Below are 19,683 nucleotides of genomic sequence, written 5' to 3' on the forward strand. Positions count from 1 at the left end.
TTATCTGGTGAATAATTCCTAGAAAAAGAAGGGGAAAAAACCGTGGCACAGTGTCATGAAGGGGAAAGGAAACACAGGCTCATTGAAGCAGTGTGCACAGGGTTACTAAAGTGAAATTCTGGTAATCAATCTCTTGGTGTTAACGATACAAGGATTTGAGGTATTTCTTGTTACAAAAACTAACATATCTGACTGTAATCCCTGATTTTAATCTGGTTTTACATTGAATCAAGTATTATTACTGGTATAATTGGCATAAAATCTTACACTCCGTGCACACCGAGATACTGTGGGCAAAAACCCTTTCTGGTAACACTAAATATAGTAGACAAAAATTGACAAATTGGGTCACGTTATATGTACAAAAGACTACAATTAGAAGAACCACGTAACAACAGTGAGATTCAACTAGAAAGCTAAAAAAAAAAAAAACTTAAATGACATGTTTACCATAATGGCATCTTTACGAAAAACACATCTCTTCACTCATACGCATAAAAGGGCCTCAGATATGAGGTAGTAGGGTTTTTTTTTTTTTTTTTGTGGATGGAACAACCCACCCAACCTGAGCTCTGACTTCAAGTATGTGTGCGAATAGCACTGTGATCAAGGTTGTCTCTACGAAACATTCCATACTATTCATTTATTTTCTGAGTAGCTGAGAAAGCATAGACACTGACAGGACAGGTTGAGTGTATAATCAAATCTTCCAAAAACATACAGCACCTTCAAAACCCTCTGAAAAACTGTAAAAGCAAACAATTATCCACAACAACATTTCAAATACAAATAATAGTAACAATAACAAAGGCATTTCAGCTCCCGCATCCCCTTATTCTCAACGGGATGCCACTGTGAATTATTCAGTTCTGCCCTCTCCTCAATGGAGGGAAGGGTCACAGCGAGGTCAGTGAGGTCTACTCGACTCGGACGTCCTCCTCTGTCTGGGTGTCCCGTGGCCGTTCTGTAAACCGTTCTGTCGTTTGGTGAATCCTCCGTTCAGGAAATCCTGAATATGGTGCACGATCAGATTGATTGCCACTAGAGAGTAATGGAATACAAGCACATCAAGTTAAATCTCTCTCCACAGTGTGTATTAAAAAGATAAACTTGCTCTTATTACCCTACCGAGATTGTCTGCTCCTCGAGGGATGATGACGTCCGCATACTTTTTGGTCTGCAAAAAACAAACGGTAAAGATGATTTAGGGAATTAAGAATAGAGAAAGCAGATGGAAAGTATCAAGTTAAAGCGTAACTCTCGCCAAAATGCAACCTAGGGTCTTTTTGTGAATCTACCCGAGGCAAACCTTCGTTTAAAAGCATGGTTAGAATGGAAACGCCACTTTTAAGTTTGACCGTGTTTTCGTTTTCGGTCAAATTGCCTTTTGAATGGGAGTGCTAGGGGGACTACTATGATAGCATCAAAATCGCTATTTTTAAAACACTAAGAAGGCTCGACACAACATGAAACTTTGCTCGAAGTATCACCAGGGGCTCTACACATCAACTCGAGCACTGAGAACATTGTGTACGCGGAGTTTACTAAAAAGAAAGATTTTGAACAACTCACTGTAGCTGTGTCCGCATTTTGTCAGTCAAAAATAGTCGATTTCCGAATGCAACGTAACAGGGAGGAGAGTAAAGATGGAAAGCTCCTAAAGCTTAGTTCCGTATAAATTCACGGATAACATGTTGTTTTGTCGTTAGTGAAAATCAATATTGACCTTGTATTTGAAAAAGGATCCTCATATAAGAAACAATACTAAAAATCAGAGTCAGTTCATTCGCATTCGGAGATCGACTATTTTTGACTGTCAAAATGCCGGCGGACACAGCTTCAGTGAGCTGTTCAAAATCTTTCTTTTTAGTAAACTGTGTACACAAACAATGTTCTCAATGCTCGAGTTGATGTGTAGAGCCCCTGGTGATACTTCGAGCAAAGTTTCATGTTGTGTCGAGCCTTCTTAGTGTTTTAAAAATAGCGATTTTTATGCTATCACAGTAGTGCCCCTAGCACTCCCATTCAAAAGGCAATTAGACCGAAAACGAAAATACGGTCAATCTTAAAAGTGGCGTTTCCATCCTAATTTGTTTTTAAAGAAAGTTTGCCTTGGGTAGATTAACAACAAAAAAAAAACAGGTTGCATTTTGGCGAGAGTTACGCTTTAATATACGTGACGCCTGTCCTGACGAAACAGTGCAGACAGGATTGGATTTAGAAAGACGTTCACGAAGATACTCACAGGAAGACAGAACTCCTCAAAGGCCGGCTTCACAAAGGTGATGTACTGGTTCAGAACCTGCTCCAACTCTCTGCCTCTCTCACTGATGTCCCGCAACACTGAGTGAAACATGAAAATATGCATGATTGGTCTGTGCTAGTCTACATAACTAATGCTAAGGGACAGCGCTGGGCGATATGACTAAACATTCACGGTCATTTTACCTCAACACAGATATTATAGCTGGAAGTACAGCCTAGTGATTAAGTGATAAAATGATTAATTATCCATGTTACCAACAAGCCGAGACCAGTATTGTGCTTTGACGTATATATATACACAGAGTACCAGTCAAAAGTTTGGAAACATTACTATTTTTAAGTGTTTTTGGAAGTCTCTTATCAGCAAACTCAGCAAACCTGCATTTATTTGATCAAGTAAATAAAAACAGTAATATTGTGAAATATTACAAGTTAAAAGAACGGATTTCATCAGCCATTACTCCAGTCTTCAGTGTCACATGATTTCTTGGAACCTGTAATACTTTTTTTTTCTTCAGGATTCATTGATGAATAAAAATGATCATGTGACTGAAGACTGGAGTAATGGCAGATGAAAACCATTATTTTAAATTGTAATATTTCACAATATTACAGTTTTTTCTGTATTTTTTATTTAAAAAAAAAATGCAGGTTTGCTGAGCATAAGAGACTTCTTTCAAAGACATTAAAAATAGTAATGTTTCCAAACTTTTGACTGTGTGTGTGTGTGTGTGTGTGTGTGTGTGTGTGTGTGTGTGTGTGTGTGTGTGTGTGTATATAGTATATGTATAAATGAGAGAAAAATAAAGTTCTTCCCAGTGGAAAACCACTTTCGCTATAATAAACAAAGCTACAACTCATACTCTACTAAGGGTACAAAAAAAAATGCACTACCTAAACCAAATTGCTCCAGAAATGAATCAATGAAAACGCCACACAATGCATGTACCTCTTCGCGAGAGGCGCGTGTCTGGGTCCGTGTCCACAAACAGCTTCATTTGGAACAGATCTCGAATCTCTTGCGAGTAGAACATGAGAATCCCCTCAAAGAGAACCACATCCGCCGGATACACGGTCACAAACTCATCCTTCCTGTAAGAGGTATGGAGAACACGCGATTCAGCAGTGATATCAGAGCGCCCAAAACAAGCACCTTCAGAAACGACAGGGAGAGCAGCGCTGACCTGGAATGGCTAACAAAGTCATAAACTGGGATGTGCACAGTGGTCCCCTGAATGATGTCGCGCAGAGTCTTCATGATGAGCTCATTGTCGAAAGCATCTAAGAATTATAGAAACAGAGTGATGAACAGATTATTCTCTATTCAATAAGAAGCTAGTCAAAGAGACAATGCAATTTTAATCCTTAAAAGTAGTAGTCCATGACACATCTTCTAAACCAATTTTTGTTTGATCTTGCCTTGCCTTGCCTTGCCTAAAGGAAGACCTGTACCCCTTTTCCACCAGAATGGTTTGCGTTCTAGAGCCAGAGCTTGTTCTCAGCCAGGCCAGAGGAACGAACAGTAACGTTACGCTGCTACGTATTGTTTACCTGACTATACCCAGTCTAAAATCAAACATTATTACGCTGAATAGTGCTTGTTTTGCGCATAATTTTTGTAATTCCCGCGGGTTTCTCACGTCTCACGAGTACCAAATTGACTACTTATTCATGGTTTATTGCGCTTAAACAGTCAAATACAAACAAAATGATGTCAAAATGTCAGTCTTGCCGAGTATTCATGTAAATTCAGTCAGTTTCGTAAGGTAAAATAGTTGAGCGAAAAGGCATGTATCAGTATATTGGATCAGTGCATACGCTCTTAAAGTGACAGAAGCCTAATAAACCTGCTGCTGTCTGTCATTAATGTTCATCAAAGAACAAAAGAAAATCATTTTCTGCTCTTGACAGAATAACTTTTGTAACTTTAATTGTAAGCATTAATCTGTATTTAATTTTTTACTATGTAAACTATCTAGTGCTATTTTACATTTGATTACTTTCATTTCTGTAGTAATTCTTACCTGAATAATACTGTTAGACTCACCTGAAAAACTTGAAGCCATGTTTATTTCATTTGTCTCTTTATTCTATTGTATTTATCTGTGCTATTGCGATTGGTTTATTTATTCTTATTTTATTACTGACGGTTTACTCGTCTTTTTTTGGTAAATGTAGTTCAACGATTCAAATAAAGCCTCCCTGTGCTGTATAAGGCATTTCAACAAAATTACCCAAATTATCAAAAAATTATGAGATACATTTTCTGTAAGGAGGTATATATGGCAGTTTTACCTGTGGTATCGAATATCAATATTTTCAAGGTATCGTATCGAAGTTACGTTACGAATTAACAACACTAGTATAAAGTGCTATATAAATAAACAGTGACTTAACTGGAGTGCCGAATTGCCTAATCATATCACTATGATCGGATTCTTTCTTAACTACTGTTTTCTCACCGCTGTCATTTGTTGTTACTGATAGGAAAGCACATATTAACGTGTATAACAGTATACCGCTGCTCACGTATTTCGAACTTCTCCGCGACTCTACCAGGGCCTTTATGGTGTTTTTGTGTTCCACAGGGAAAAAAGAAAGGGTTGCTTGAACAACCCTCAGACCTTATAGTACCTGGGTGATCGAAGTTAAACTGGCCCTTGAGTGCTTTGGCCTTCTGTTCAGGCGTGAGCTCCCTGTAAAAGCTGTCTTGACTGAGGATGACCACCTGCCGCTGATGACGGTCAATTTTATTCTGGCCCAACAGCTCCATGATCTTCTCACATACTGAAGACTGAAGACAGGACACAGGACTTAGTAAGTGCCAAACTCTTTAAGATGCCCAGTTCACATATACACATCCTAAAGCCACAGGTTTTGTAATAGTAACCATATAAAGTGTACTGTAGCATATTTAAGGCCTCTAAATTATCAAATTACCAAAGAACCTGTTGTACACAATCTACATTCTGCCGTCTGATTGATGGTTTATTATTTTTAGTTAGTAAAATATATTTTAGTATGATTCTGAAAAATGTCCACCTTCAAGTTTTGGTGACTTTTATAAAGTAAACATAAGAATAAATTTGATATTGTTAGTAATAATTCAAGATAAACAATTACCAGACTGAAGCAACTTGGTTTTACTTGATTAACAAAACATCCTTTTTTTTTTAAAGAATCATGTTATCAAATATAAAAAAAACAGGCTTTTGATGAATGTTTATTAATCTCTCAATCATCATTGTATTATATGTTTTGCCCCCACAATAAAAACTATTGAGCCTTGATCATAAAACCAAGCATTTAAATATTATCTTACTAAGACATTATTGGGAGATATAGAGCGACAACTGATATGTATATGCATTTTATGCTAGTATTCATTGATTTGAATATAAATATCGGCAACTGCTTTTGCTCAGTATGGGCCTCAAGTATGAGCCATATGTATCAAATATGATTTTTTTTTTATTTTTATGTATCTAGTGTATAAAGGTTCAATAGATTGTTCTATTTAAAAAAAAACATATATAATCTAAATATTTACAATGTTAAAGGGATAGTTCACCTATAAATGAAAATTGTCATGTCAGTAAACACCAGAAGTGTTTTGTTACCAACATTCTTTAAAATATCTTATGTTATGTTCTGTACAACATGAAGACAAGTAAATGGTGACCACATTTCCATATCTGGGTGATCCTTCCCTTCAACTTGAACTGTAGATAAAGAAGACTTGGCGTCTCTGCGGACATGTGCTGTGAACTGCCATGGGGGTGGGTCAGATCTCCCATTTAAGGAAATTCAGCAAGGGAAGCATGGCCTGGCTTTATCCATCGGCCAACTGTACAGTTATCATTTGTGTCAGACTGTCAGTCATTATTTGTAATCAGGTGAGAAACGTGTATTCCCTCACACACTGACACCAGTGAACACAAGGCAGCAGAAAGTGTGGACAAACCACATTTTGACTGCAAGTAACATGGTTTAAGAGACACTTCAGAAGTTCGGCTGTAATTCTTTCGCAGTGGGAGTTACATTTCCTGCACATGAAGGTCAGCGGAAGATTAATGACGTGTTACTAAAACGGGGTCACTGGGACAATGTAAACATCCTCCGCTATTATGACGTCATGTTCCCGCAACTTTCGGTCGCCTACAAAGAGGAAGTGGCACATTTTTATTTATTTTTAACAGCGACTTAAAAGACGTCTGGCGAGAAATAAACACGTAGCAAACGTCAACATCCGATTTAGACATTCAAGGTGGCTCGCAGGCAAATAAACGACAACATAAAAGGTGATAATTCAAAATGAATTACGCCACGTGGAGCTAAAACATTACATTATCGACATTCATTACGACGATAAACACGAAATCTGGACACATCTTAACGGGACAACTTATGGGCCGTCGTTTAGTTTAAGTTTTAAATTCGCGTTTTAGAAATTTACTCAGTTTCCACTGATGAATGACAAAAGACTTGTCGAATGACAAAATGGTGTATGGATTTTGACCTATAAGATGTGAATACATTTTAAAATCCCCGATGCCGTATTTATAATGTGTTTTGTTATTTCATTGTGAGTTGACTAAAGCCACGCGGTCGCTGGAGGCACCGGCGTCATAGAAAACCCCCGTTAACCGACATGATAATAGCGGAGTCTGTACGGTTTTACTGATAAACCCTCTAAAGCTCAAACCTTTCCACTGGCGGTGCCTCCAGACACACCGATGAGGAAAGGCTGTCGGATGGTGTGGCCGTTCTCCTCCTCTCTGTCCTGAAGATGTGTTTCTGAGTCGCCAGCCATGCTTGCAGTGAGTGGAGCAGCACTTGTGTGTGTGTCGCTATTCTAATAATACACACACACACGGTGCTCGTGCTCCTCCTCTTTTACTGCCCCACGCACTCGCTCACTGCTCTCACAAAGAAAATAATGCTTACAGTGTAAGCTGTTCCTAAGGATATATATTTTTTAATCTAATAACCAATTAGCCATCGATTTAAATATTATTTTCTCTTTGTCGCGCATGTGCTCTTTCTTTTTATTGAAGTAAACGTACATGAAATAGCATTTAAACGTTTTCAGGTCATAAATGAGCAGCATGAAAGCTGTCTATCTATCTATCTGTCTGTCTGTCTACAAGTCCATACAAATAAACGTCATATACAAATTAAAAGATAATTTACGAAAGAAAACCGAATTTCCCCTCACAAAGTAGTAAGCCAAAATTGCAGAGTTACTTAAAGAGATTTTCCGTTTTCCCTGTATAAAACATTTATCATATAAAAAAATACATGTTACAATGATTTGTCTACATTTTTCAGATTAAAGGATTGGATGATTTTAGATTTATTTCACAATGATATAAATTCACAAAATAAGTCGTGCTGTCAACCTCCACAAATTCGGAGACGATATATTTTATGCTATATTTTACAATTTCATTGAGTTTTATCTCCGGAAACGTCACACGACACCATAGAGAGCAAACCAATGGAAGTCGTTCTCGCGCGTAAGCCCCGCCCTAAAAATGATCGAACATGGCTGGACGGGCTGGACTGATCCGAAATCTACAGCAGATCAGAAGCGGAAGGTGAGTGAACGTCACTGCACCTTTGCTTACTAGTGTTTCTGTTTTCAATCCTTAACATAACGCTTGCTCTGTGGTAGGCTGCATTTAATCGGAGAGCTGATGTTCTTGCCATCGACTTTTACACACTTTTACTACGATAAAATAGTCATAAACAACTTACATATACAGATCATTTTAAGTTTTGATGTCTGTTTTTGTAGATCTCTTCTAATTTGTGTTTGACGCTGTTTTGGTGCAATATCTGAAAAGACCTCGTTTGTTGACACTCGTCCAGGGGATCAAAGTTCAGTGTTAGGGAGATGAAGATGGCCCTGTTGAGCTCTCTCCTGACCCCGGGACTCCGTGGGGCCCTTCACTACACCTGGACCAGGAGCTCATCCTCAGGAAGCCTTCATATCAAAGAGCCACTCAACTTCTGGTGTGGTGGCCGAGTCAACATCAAAGATGTGAAAGCCAAATCCGAACCAGTATATGAGCCTGCAACGGGTAATGCTTTTACAAAACTTAATTTCTTCATTTAACCCCACTATAGGCATTGATCAATCAGAATTTGCCCCGTCACATGATCACAGACACATCTGGCTATGCCTGTGCATTGATTATTTTTCTATACAGCATGTTCTATGATTAAAAACATTACCATCTCTGATCCTGTCGTGTCTTGATGGATGTGTCCCAGGTCGTGTCCTTTGCCAGCTGCAAGCTTGTGGGGCCACAGAGGTTGATGCAGCTGTCCGGAGCGCCAGTGCTGCTTTCGCAGTGTGGAGGAAACTGGCAGGCATGGAAAGAGCCAGAGTCATGCTGGAGGCGGCCAGACTCATTGAGGTAGGCATTGATCCGACATCCTAAGGCATTACATAATAATGCTGCTTCGATTCGAGAAGTGCTGAGTCTGATCTTTTCAGTTATTTCTGTTGTCGAGAATAGAAGAGAAGAGAGGAGATAGCTGAGATAGAGGTAGTCAACAATGGCAAGTCCATCACTGAAGCCCGTTTAGATGTGGACTCAGCCAGACTGTGCATTGAGTATTTTGCAGGACAAGCCACCGTCCTTTCAGGTTAGTTGGTTTGTTGTTGATCGTTCTCAGTTGAATGATTTCTGAAGGATCACGTGACACTGAAGACTGGAGTAATGATGCTGAAAATTCGGCTCTATCACAGGAATACATTACATTTTAAATTGAAATAATATTTCACAATATTATGTTTTTTACTGTATTTTTGATCAGCCTTGATGACCAAAAGGTCCAAAAACATGAAAAAACCTTAGTTATTCCAAACTTTTGACTGGTAATCTACATATAATTAAAATGATAATTGTACAGATGGGTTACCGTCTATTCTTTCTCAGGTCAGCACGTTCAGCTAGCAGGAGGTTCATTTGCGTACACGCGTCGGGAGCCGTTGGGTGTGTGTGTGGGAATAGGAGCCTGGAACTATCCCATCCAGATCGCAGCCTGGAAATCTGCCCCTGCCATCGCTTGTGGTATGCGTTATATAAGTGTGGCTTAGCAAAGTTTCCATGGAATCACACATACTAATAATAATTTGTTGTTGATGTTATTATGGCCAATAGCTGGTAAATGGAAATGAAAATTCTATCCCCCGGTTTCACAGACCAGGCTTAAGTCTAGTCCCAGACTAAAATGTATGTTTGAGCCGTATGAACTGAAAGCAACTTGCACTTGTTTTGTCTAAAGATGACCACCAGTAATGTTTTTTTTCCTAAGGCACATTAATAAAAGATACCCTAATTGAACTAAGTTCAATTAATCTAAGCCCTGTCTGTGAAACCAGGCCTAAAAAATAAAATAAAAAAATTACAATTTTAAATGCTACAAGTGAATTTACATTTGCTAAAACCTTTTTTTTAAGATATTCTAAATGTTAAAGTTGTGGAAATGAGCTTGCACGATTACTTTTTCCAATAACCGATACCAATAAATAAATAGAAAATCGGTAATATCGGCAGATAACTGATATAGTACCAATATATTGTTCATTCCCTACTTGAAAACACTGTCAGTTTAGATAAAAGTGTCTACCAATTTAATAAATGTAAATAAATAAATGTAGTTCACAGTCTTTCCTTATCTTATGTGGCATATATCAGCTCTGTTTGTACCTGGCCTTAGTTTAGACAAGCTGTTAAAGCTTGCCTAAAGTTGAAGTTCTTCCGCATTATGATGCACTTCCGAGTGAAACGGAGTGCAGGGACTTGGTTTTATCCATCAGTTGTTGACTGAATGTGAGCTTGCAGTTGAATGTAAGAAAGGATTAAATTATGGGAGAAGTCCGACATGTACGAATGATGCCTGTCGTTTCACCCGAAAATCTAGTTATCTAGGTCAAATCTAGGCCAAAATGAAATATATTCATGAATTGTTCAAAAATAATAATTAAGATGCATTTAGAGAATAGATAGGGCGGATGTCCTTTTCATTCTGACTTCATCATCAGTTTTGCTTTTAGGGGTTAGAGATTTGAGCAAACCCCTAAACTCGACTGTTAAACTGTGGCACATAACATGTCCTGCCACGGATATGAATGATACCTCAATGCTGTTGAAGTTAACAACCTTTTAAAACCTAATCTCTGACCTTAATCCGCCGAGTCTCCACTGTTATTCACGCTAGATATAAAGAAGTGAAAGGTTATTGAAGGCTATTGAGCTGTATTAGTTTAATACCCTCTTCTTTCACTCTTGATCTGTGCCTGAAATGATTATCTTAACAGTCTGCTATTACGGTCCAATCGTAGGCAACTCCATGGTGTTCAAGCCGTCTCCGGTGACCCCCGCGTCTGCTGTGCTGCTGGCTGAGATTTATTCCCAGGCCGGAGCTCCCGAGGGCCTGTTCAATGTGGTGCAGGGCGGAGAAGAGACGGGCTCTCTCCTGTGTCATCACCCGGATGTGGCTAAGATCTCCTTCACAGGAAGTGTGCCCACGGGAAAGAAAGTAAGAGGACTCCAGCGGTGATAATACAGTAGCTGACTGTCACAGAGGGTTAGTTCACTCAAAAACCAAAATTCTCTCACCCTTATGTCATTCCAAACCCATAAGGCTTTGGTTAATCTTCCAAACACAAATTAAGATATTTCTGTCTTTCATTTGATAGTCCGAGTAACCAAAGTTACCAAAAACCACACTGCAAGTCTGTCGTCTGCTGAAATGCAAGAGCTCTCTATAGTGTCCTGGATTCTGATTGGCTGTCAGTGTTTTTAATTATTTATCTGCTGGGAAAAAATTTATTTTGACTGTTATGGTCTGGACTCTGTTCTTTACATTTAGCGTTAAACTATAACTCTTATATCATACTTAAAAGGTCTCGTTGCATGAAAATGTCACTTTATGAGGTTTTTTAACCTTAATATGAGTTTCCCTAGCCTGCCTATGGTCCCCCAGTGGCTAGACGTTTTGATGGGTGTAAACCAAGCCCTGGGTATTTTTGAGAAAATGAAAGCTCAGATGGACGAATCTAGAAATCCTCCCCTTATGTTGTCATAAAGGGAAAGGTTACCTCCCCTTTCTCTTCTTTGCCCGCAAAAACAATTTGGCCCGCCCATGAGAAAATGAGCTGCGCGAGCGCGATATTGTTTTTTCCTCGAGAGACATCATGGCTTGCAAACGAGGGAAGCATGGCAGTTGCTCAGTGTTTGGATGTACAAATGAACACAAAGGTATTTTTTTAGCTCCTTCATCCGAGCCTCTGAAGAACCAGTGGGTTATGTGAATTTCTGATGTGTAATTGTTCAAGTTCAGACAGATAATCTTTCTCTCAAAGTCGTTCAATACTGTTTATGCATCAGTAAATCAAGCCAGTGACTAAACGATCAACTTCACGTCGTTTCTCCTAGTAGGATTAAACTGTGATTAATATATATACAGAAAGCGATCAAAGAACGCTCCCTTTCCAATCGCCAAAGCTGTCAATCACACAGCGCGAGTTTATCTGGACACTTGCCAAAACTCGTTATGAAATCAATGACGCTGTTACGCCACAACGAAGCTCTTACTGTACTTACCTCATTTTTGCATTGGCGAAATCATTAGTGAGAGTGCAGAAACTGCGTTGCAATGATAAGATCTTTATTCATGCGATCAACAGGCTGTCATCTGCTCAATGCTCATCACTGCAACCTTTTATGTGATGGGAATAGATCTAAATACTTAAAAAACTTCTCACGATTCGTTAATCCTGATAGCTGTAATAGTAAAAACGTATAATAGCTGTAATAGTAAAAGTTTTCGAGAGAGTTCCACATGTAATGCTAGATATTTCATATGCAAGCATGTCAGCCAATCACAGCAGTGGGCGTTTACACTGAAGTCTCTAACAGACACACCCCTTCAAACAGAGCGTTCAAATCAGAGGCTAAAATCAGGCTAGGAAATATGCCTTTTATTTCTAAATTATAACAACTTTTGATCTAAAAAACATACTAACATTATAAGGGCACCCCAGGAAACATTCTAAAATAATAAAATAATGCATGCAATGGAACCTTTAAAAAAACAACTCGATGGATTAGTAATTTCTTGTATACGTAACAGAGTATTTGGTCCTTGCTGCTCTTTTCCCTCACCCATGATTTTATTAATAAACAAAGAACACAAGAAAAACAGAATATCTCTTGTTGAAAAGCATCAATAAAAAGAGTTCGACTAAACTAAATCTAGACTAAACTAAAGAGATCGCATCTCTTCACAAGACTTGGATTAAAGTGCTTGATTCATTTTATGACACATTTATGACTTCTTGGATCTTGTAGGTTTTGGTGGCCTGGACTGTCAATGAAGAGACAGAAACCTCTCAGATTTCTTTCAAATATCAGTAACACTTTACAGAACAAAGGGCCACAGCCCTACAGAGTTTAGTTCCAACCCTGCTTCAATACACACACACACACACACACACACCTACTGTTTTTAAAACTTGATTAGCTGGATTAGGTGTGTTTTAATTAGGGTTGAAGCTAAACTCTGCAGGGCTTGTGTGAGTTTGACAACCCTGCTTTACAGTAAGTAAAATAAAATAAAGTCTTCTGGGTTTGGAACGACATGAGAGTGAGTAAATGATGACAGAATTTTCATTTTTGGGTGAACTGCTCCTTTAAGCAATTGGTTATTGTGTCTGGTTTAATATAAATTGTGTACGTTATATATGACGTTATGCAGTCTATTGAGAAGTTTACTAATAGTAGTAGTAATGCACTAAAACCTGTGTTTAAATGCATGTTTTGTCCCAACAGATAATGGAAATGGCGTCCCGAGGGGTCAAACCAGTGACGCTGGAGCTTGGAGGTAAATCTCCGGTGATCATCTTTGAGGACAGTGATCTAGAAAACGCTGTTAGAGGAGCACTCATGGCCAACTTCCTGTCTCAAGGCCAGGTACTGTATTGAAAGGTCAAGTCAAAGTCTACCTTCTCATCTACCTGTCACAGATGATCACAGTCAAGCTGATATAGACCAAAGCCCCTTTCACACAGAGATTCCGGAAAATACACGGATAAAGTGACCCGGGATTTGACCCGGGTTCGTTTGATTTTGGTTCATTCACACTGCCAGTGATTTGCCGGAATCAGAGAGCGCGTTCACACACAACCCGTGTATGTCCCGGAAAGACACGTGACATCGATGTGACTTGTAATGTCTCAGCAGCGTCTTCAGTTTGCTTATGAGCTGCGAAACCACGCTTGTGCATTTATTTCTCTGATTCGATCATAAAATTGCGCATTTCGTACCGTTTCACAGCTGGCGAACGATCCCGGCTTCAGCGTCATCACTACGACACGGCATTATTACGGCTTTTGTTCACACAGCGCGCGTCCCGGGACTGAACACGGCAATGTTACTAGGTCCCCAACCCGGCATCGATCCCGGCATTAAACCCAGGTCGTGTTTGCGTTCACACAGAAGGCGTTCCGGCAATTTGCCAGCAATTTCCCGGGTTCATTGCGCTGTGTGAAAGGGGCTCAACTGCAATATTGCTTTAGACTATATTTATTTAAGCAATAAGCCCCTATAAGCTGTGTTTTACAGTGGATTTAGGCCCCGTCCACACTACTGCGTTTTCGTTTAGAAACGGAGAATTAAAACGAATACGATCTCCGTCCACACCAGCGTTTTAGCTGCGTATTAGAATTGATCTCCGTCCACATTAAAACGACTGAAAACGCGGATCACGTGACCATTCACCAACACTGGGCATGCGCGAGCCGGTGTAAACACAACTTCATTGATAAAATTATCCCAACCTTGCGCTGGTTCTTCCTGGGTTAACCCAAAACCGACGCTCCATGTACACGGTCGATACCGGGAATTGTCAAACGTAAACTATTTTATCGGGAATTGTCAGTTGCACACGGGAATTGTCACATTTGTCACTATTTTACCGGGAATTGTCACAGATCGCTCGAATAATAGCTTGCCTCTGGCGCATGTAGGCAGTTAGCATTGTAAAATGCAGAATGTACTTGCACAACAGCTGCTAGGAAAGATATAGCCTACGCCATGACTGATGACACCCAATCATAGATCCGAGCGTGAGCCTCTACTACGTCATCATTTCTAAAGTCCTCCGTTTTGACCCGTCCACACTAAAACGCCCTCCGGAGATTCAAAACGAAAAACGGGTCGGCAGCGTTTCTAAACTTCTCCGTTTTGGGTCTCCGTTTTTGCCGTTTTAGTGTGGACGGGAGGTGCAAACGTAGCAAAAGGTCTCCGTTTTTAAACGAAAACGCAGTAGTGTGGATGGGGCCTTAGAACAGCTCCACGTCGTGCCTAACAACGCCCCTTAGCTGTTCTAAATCCACTGTAAAACACGGCTTCAAGGGGCTTATTGCTTTCATAAAACGGTTACTCCATAAAAATATAAATTTTAAGATGATTGTATTCATAAAATAAACACCAGCAACAAAAAATATAACGTTCTAACACATTTATTCCTCCGCCAAGCAATGTAGTTCCTAAGAGGTTGCTAAGCAACACATGCAGCAACAAAGAATCACAAATGGCAGTTGCGCAGTAACACTAATGTAATGCGGTCACATGTTTGTTGAGTAACTTACAACGGCTTCGAACGCGGCTCAACCAATCAGAATCAAGGACTGGAACTATCCGTTTTAGAAACAATATTATAACGTATAATTATTACAATAATATTGCTTTATACAGTATTTTAGTTTACACAATATTTTAAGTTGTCTGATTGAAAATGTGTTCACTCTAAAATAAATGTTTAAATAAATCAGACATAAAAAAAGGCAGAGACGAAAACCAGAAAATACTCTACCATTAAAAAGTCTCTTCTGCTCACCAAGGCTACATTTATTTGATCAAAAATACAGTAAAAACAGTAATATTGTGAAATATTATTTCAATTTAAAATAACTGTTTTCTATTGTAATATATTCTAAAATGTAATTTATTCATATGATCAAAGTTGAATTTTCAGCATCATTACTCCAGTCTTCAGTGTCACATGATCCTTCAGAAATCATTCTAATATGATGATTTGCTGCTCAAGAAACATTTATTATTATTATCAATGTTGAAAACAGTTGTGCTGCTTTATATTTTTGTGTAAATCAATAATGCATTTTTTTTTCTTCAGGATTCTTTAATGAATAGAAAGTAAAAAAAAAAAAATCATTTATTTGAAATAGAAACCTTTTGTAACATTATAAATGTATTTACTGTAATTTTTTATCAACTTAAATCATCCTTGCTGAATAAAAGTATTAAGGTCTAACCACAATTTTTGAATGGTAGTGTACGCCTCATGTCATGGCAGCATTACTGTTTTTTGCACAAATTTTATTTTTAGTAATTAAACAGTTTGGCTGCAGTTATTCACTGTAAAAACTTTTTTAAATATACCATTTATGGTCAACTATGCATCTATAAATACACTCTTCAAGATTTCTTACAAACATGTATTACCCCATTCCTTAATATTTCCTTTTCTTTCTCCCCACGTGTAGGTGTGCAGTAATGGAACCAGAGTTTTTGTGCAAAGCTCAATTGTTCCTCAGTTCTTGAAAGAGGTGGTCAGGAGAACTAAAGCCATCCTGATAGGAGACCCTCTGTTGGAGGAAACTCGTATGGGAGCCCTGGTCAGCAAACCACACCTGGAGAGGGTGCTGGGATACGTGGACAAAGCCAAGAAAGAGGTATAGCTGTATGTTTAGTAGAAAATATTCATTTAGTAGCATGATTGTAGTGTTTACTATATTATAGGGCTTAGTAAAGTAGTTGCTTTGTCTTGACAGGGAGCCAGAGTGCTCTGTGGAGGGGAGCCCTTCATCCCAACAGATCCTAAACTAAAAGATGGATACTACATGACACCATGTGTGCTCGGTGAGTTAGAAAAACGGTTGGCAGCTGATGTTTTGAGGTCATGTGTTTTGGAAACATTCAATGGGTTATTTTTCATTCTGTTCACTTCCTCAAATCAGTCCGTTCAGTGTGTTCATTCACGTCTTGTTTCCAGACAGCTGCACTGATGACATGACGTGTGTGAAAGAGGAAATCTTTGGGCCTGTGATGTCAGTACTGTCCTTCGACACTGAGGACGAGGTTCTTCGGAGAGCCAATGACAGCTCTCTGGGTCTGGCTGCAGGGGTCTTTACTAAGTAAAGTGAAAGTTAGTTTTATACACTACCGTTCAAACATTTGGGGTCGGTATGATTTAAAAAAAAGTTCTCTCAACTCATCCGATTTGCATTTATTTGATCCAATATAGAGTAAAAAAAATTTTTCTATTGTAAAGGCCCACTGAAGTGCCTTGAAACGCTTAGCATTATTCAGTGTGTTGATGTAATTTCCACTGAAACAGGAAGACAGGGCGGGGCATATCAACAGTCAGCTCCTCCCCTTTTTAAAACTAGCCAATAGTGTTTAGTTGACATCACAGCTCAGCCAGAGCCGTTGAGCTCGGTAAAGCCGCAGTTTCCTCCTAATCTCTAACCATTTCTCCTTCCAGTCTCCTCCATATCGCTTTAAAATAGCATTCTGTGTAGAATTCAAATGGGTCCGATACGTTTTCTGGTCTGCGCTGACTCGCGCGTATGATCCGCTCTGTGCTGTCGTGTCTCTGGACCGGAGCAGACTGTGTGCGGCCTGCAGCGGTTCGTGACAGTAACATGAAACCAGACTTCATTCGCTCCAATGGAAAGCATATTTACACCTGAATTGTTCCCTATCCCCTATATAGTGCACTATGAGCCAACATGTGTGAACAAGTGACTGGTTTCAGCCGCAGCTTCAGCTTCTACTTATAATGTAGGGGGCGGGACTCTTTTGTTAGGGGGTAACAGTTTAGGACCCAAGGACCAGATGTTTGAAAGAAGACCCGGAGTCAGAATTATAATAAATTGAAGAAAAGTTTTACTGAAGATAGTTTGCAGTTTCATCAGCAGAAGTTCAGCTTCAAGACTCACACAGGAGTTTGTAGGACGCCCCGCTTACAGTTACAAAGATCACAGCAGTTATACCCTACACCAAAGTCTAAGCTACGTCCCTGCTTCAGGTTGCGGTTTCTGATTGGCTAAGAAATAGATAAACATAGTAATTTTCCACACATATACAGATAGACGGAAGCATATCTCCATCGATTATGCAGCTGACACTCGGACCCTGAAGTTAGGCACGTCGTGACCTTCCAGGGCGCAGATTTGGGATGCTGGGCGCCAACATGTCCCGAACAACAACTCAGTCAATCCACAACAATGCCAGTGGTTCCTTAACCTGCAATCAAAAAGACTAACACACACACCGACACACAGCTTTTCCAAGGTTGGATTTGGCCAGGCTCTAACTATAAACAGGAGAGTCGTCTCAAAACATCAAGATAATGCGTTCTTTCTCTCAAGGAGAGCTACACTTTAGTCTAACGCAGTATAGTAAAGCTTTAACAAAGAAATGGTCCCTTAAACTATTGGCTTCAATGACCCCTGTGACCATTGCTGTCAGAGTACCCTCGAAAAACAGATGAATGTATTGACACGTTAAACTTAAAAGACATTTCTCAACAAAACAAAACATCTTTCCATATTTCATTTCTGGGAGCCAGGCTAAATGAGCAAGCACTGTTACTGCATTCAGTTATCAAATACAGACATCAGAGAACACATGAAAAGAACATTTCAGTAATCACACTGGTAACTTCTATAACAAAGTAAAATCTCACAAGTCTAGAAAAGTCATTCACTCATGTGATGTTTAGAAGGCAAAAATATTGATTAATACCTTGATTATAATCACTCATTACATATACATTGAAGCAGCAGTGGATTCCAAAATTCACACCCTTCACTTTAGATTCTAGAGAGACAGAAAATCTGATGGGAAGCTGAAGTGCAGAATGATGTCATCAAAATCATTGATCCATATTGGCGGAAATGAGAGACTGTTTTGAACGCTTGTATCTTCTAAATGCGGATTTTATCATTGTTTTTGCGCACACTAGCTTATAGATAACGGAAAGGCTAACATATTCATACTAAAAGCCAAAAAACTTCAATTTTGATTTTATGGGGACTTTAATATATATATATATATTTAATGTAATTTATTCCTGTGATGGAAAAGTTGAATTTTCAGCATCATTACTCCAGTCTTCAGTGTCACATGATCCTTCAGAAATCATTCTAATATGATGATTTGATGCTCAAGAAACGAGCATCTTTTTAAACGAGACTTAAATGTCTTTACTGTTGCATTTGATCAATTTTATGTGTCTTTACTGAATAAGTATTCATTTCTTTCTAAAATATTATCACAAACTCCAAACTTTTGAACGGTAGTATTTGTGATAGGTTGATGTTTCAAAGCTAGACTGGGGCTTTCCCGTTTGCTCATATGTTCTTTTCCTGTCTGTTTCTGACTCACTAGAGATATTAAGAGAGCACATCGAGTTATAGAAAACCTGCAGGCTGGATCTTGCTTCATCAATAACTACAATATCACACCTGTGGAGGTGCCATTTGGAGGATACAAGGCCTCAGGTCGGGTGACAATAGGAGTTACAACATGTTTTGTGTGTGTGTGTGTGTGTGTGTGTGTGTGTTGGCTCTATAACACTAAATACTCTCAAATTAAACTCAACCTTCTATCTCTGATTTCAGGTATTGGAAGAGAAAATGGCCAGGTGACCATTGAATTTTATTCTCAGTTGAAGACTGTGGTGGTGGAGATGGGTGATGTGGATAGTCTCTTTTAAACACGTATTCCGGTCCAAGATTAATGATTGGATCCTACTGGAAGATCTCAATGTGGCATTACCCACGTAGCCTAAAGACTGACACGCACAGTTACTGAAATGTATTAATGTTCACCACTAATGGACCATGTTTAGCCTGCCAACATAATTTCTATCAAGTAACGGCAGCTGTCTGTGAATATTTCACAATCAAGTGCCTGTACTGTAGGATGGTACAATTCTTAATGAGCGTAAGAGATTGTAAACTGCATTTATGTGAAAGAAACTGTCATTATATTTGATTGTTAAATTGTAATATTTTGGTTGATGTACGTGTGTATCAGATCTTACCCATGCTGTGAATGTATGCTTTAACCTATTCATTCGCTCGAGGAAACACTATGCAAATATGGTAATATTTTTTAAATGAATGACAAAAGGCGGTAAATAACTGTAATAAAGGAGCTGGTGTATTAAGATGGTAGTCTGAAGTATTGTTTATTTTATGTGCATACTCTTGTACATACAGCTGATGTGTCATTCATTCAACACTGTTTTCTACATTCAGCAAATAAATATCTCGGTCCTTCTTCATCAACACCAAACAGGAAGTTG

At 39.0% G+C, this 19,683-nt stretch overlaps 2 protein-coding genes across 3 annotated transcripts; one reads left to right on the top strand and one right to left on the bottom strand.

Annotated features, from left to right (window-relative positions):
• Positions 1 to 683: 683 nt before the first annotated feature.
• On the bottom strand, positions 684 to 7,408 carry uck2b (uridine-cytidine kinase 2b). The gene is made up of 7 exons (XM_084412529.1): positions 6,971 to 7,408; positions 4,900 to 5,059; positions 3,450 to 3,546; positions 3,215 to 3,357; positions 2,246 to 2,343; positions 1,129 to 1,177; positions 684 to 1,041 (listed from the first exon to the last, which is right to left on the bottom strand). Exons 1-7 carry the CDS (start codon positions 7,076 to 7,078, stop codon positions 908 to 910), a joined length of 789 nt encoding a protein of 262 aa, XP_084268655.1. The 5' UTR covers positions 7,079 to 7,408; the 3' UTR covers positions 684 to 907.
• Positions 7,409 to 7,769: 361 nt separating this feature from the next.
• aldh9a1b (aldehyde dehydrogenase 9 family, member A1b) lies at positions 7,770 to 19,545 on the top strand. 2 transcript variants are annotated; one of them, XM_084412521.1, is made up of 12 exons: positions 7,770 to 7,865; positions 8,140 to 8,351; positions 8,545 to 8,690; positions 8,793 to 8,922; positions 9,216 to 9,350; positions 10,625 to 10,821; positions 13,116 to 13,256; positions 15,851 to 16,039; positions 16,139 to 16,226; positions 16,360 to 16,501; positions 18,762 to 18,874; positions 18,995 to 19,545. In XM_084412521.1, the coding sequence occupies exons 1-12, from the start codon at positions 7,813 to 7,815 to the stop codon at positions 19,087 to 19,089; spliced, it is 1,641 nt and encodes a 546-aa protein (XP_084268647.1). In that variant the 5' UTR covers positions 7,770 to 7,812; the 3' UTR covers positions 19,090 to 19,545. The 2 variants fall into 2 exon arrangements, with proteins under 2 accessions (XP_084268647.1, XP_084268648.1); XM_084412522.1 differs by having other exon boundaries at positions 7,794 to 7,865; positions 8,115 to 8,351.
• The last annotated feature ends 138 nt before the right edge of the window (positions 19,546 to 19,683 follow it).

This window comes from Rutilus rutilus (genome assembly GCF_951802725.1).
Source record: "Rutilus rutilus genome assembly, chromosome: 6".
Taxonomy (NCBI): Eukaryota; Metazoa; Chordata; class Actinopteri; order Cypriniformes; family Leuciscidae; genus Rutilus; species Rutilus rutilus.

Coding starts and splice junctions, on each gene's coding strand:
- uck2b (XM_084412529.1), bottom strand. CDS start 7,078: ATGGCTGGCGACTCAGAAACACATCTTCAGGACAGAGAGGAGGAGAAC. Junction 1,178..2,245: donor TTGAGGAGTTCTGTCTTCCT/GTGAGTATCTTC, acceptor TGTTTTTTGCAG/ACCAAAAAGTATGCGGACGT. Junction 1,042..1,128: donor TCGAGGAGCAGACAATCTCG/GTAGGGTAATAA, acceptor ATTACTCTCTAG/TGGCAATCAATCTGATCGTG.
- aldh9a1b (XM_084412521.1), top strand. CDS start 7,813: ATGGCTGGACGGGCTGGACTGATCCGAAATCTACAGCAGATCAGAAGC. Junction 7,866..8,139: donor CAGCAGATCAGAAGCGGAAG/GTGAGTGAACGT, acceptor ACACTCGTCCAG/GGGATCAAAGTTCAGTGTTA. Junction 16,040..16,138: donor TGGACAAAGCCAAGAAAGAG/GTATAGCTGTAT, acceptor TTGTCTTGACAG/GGAGCCAGAGTGCTCTGTGG.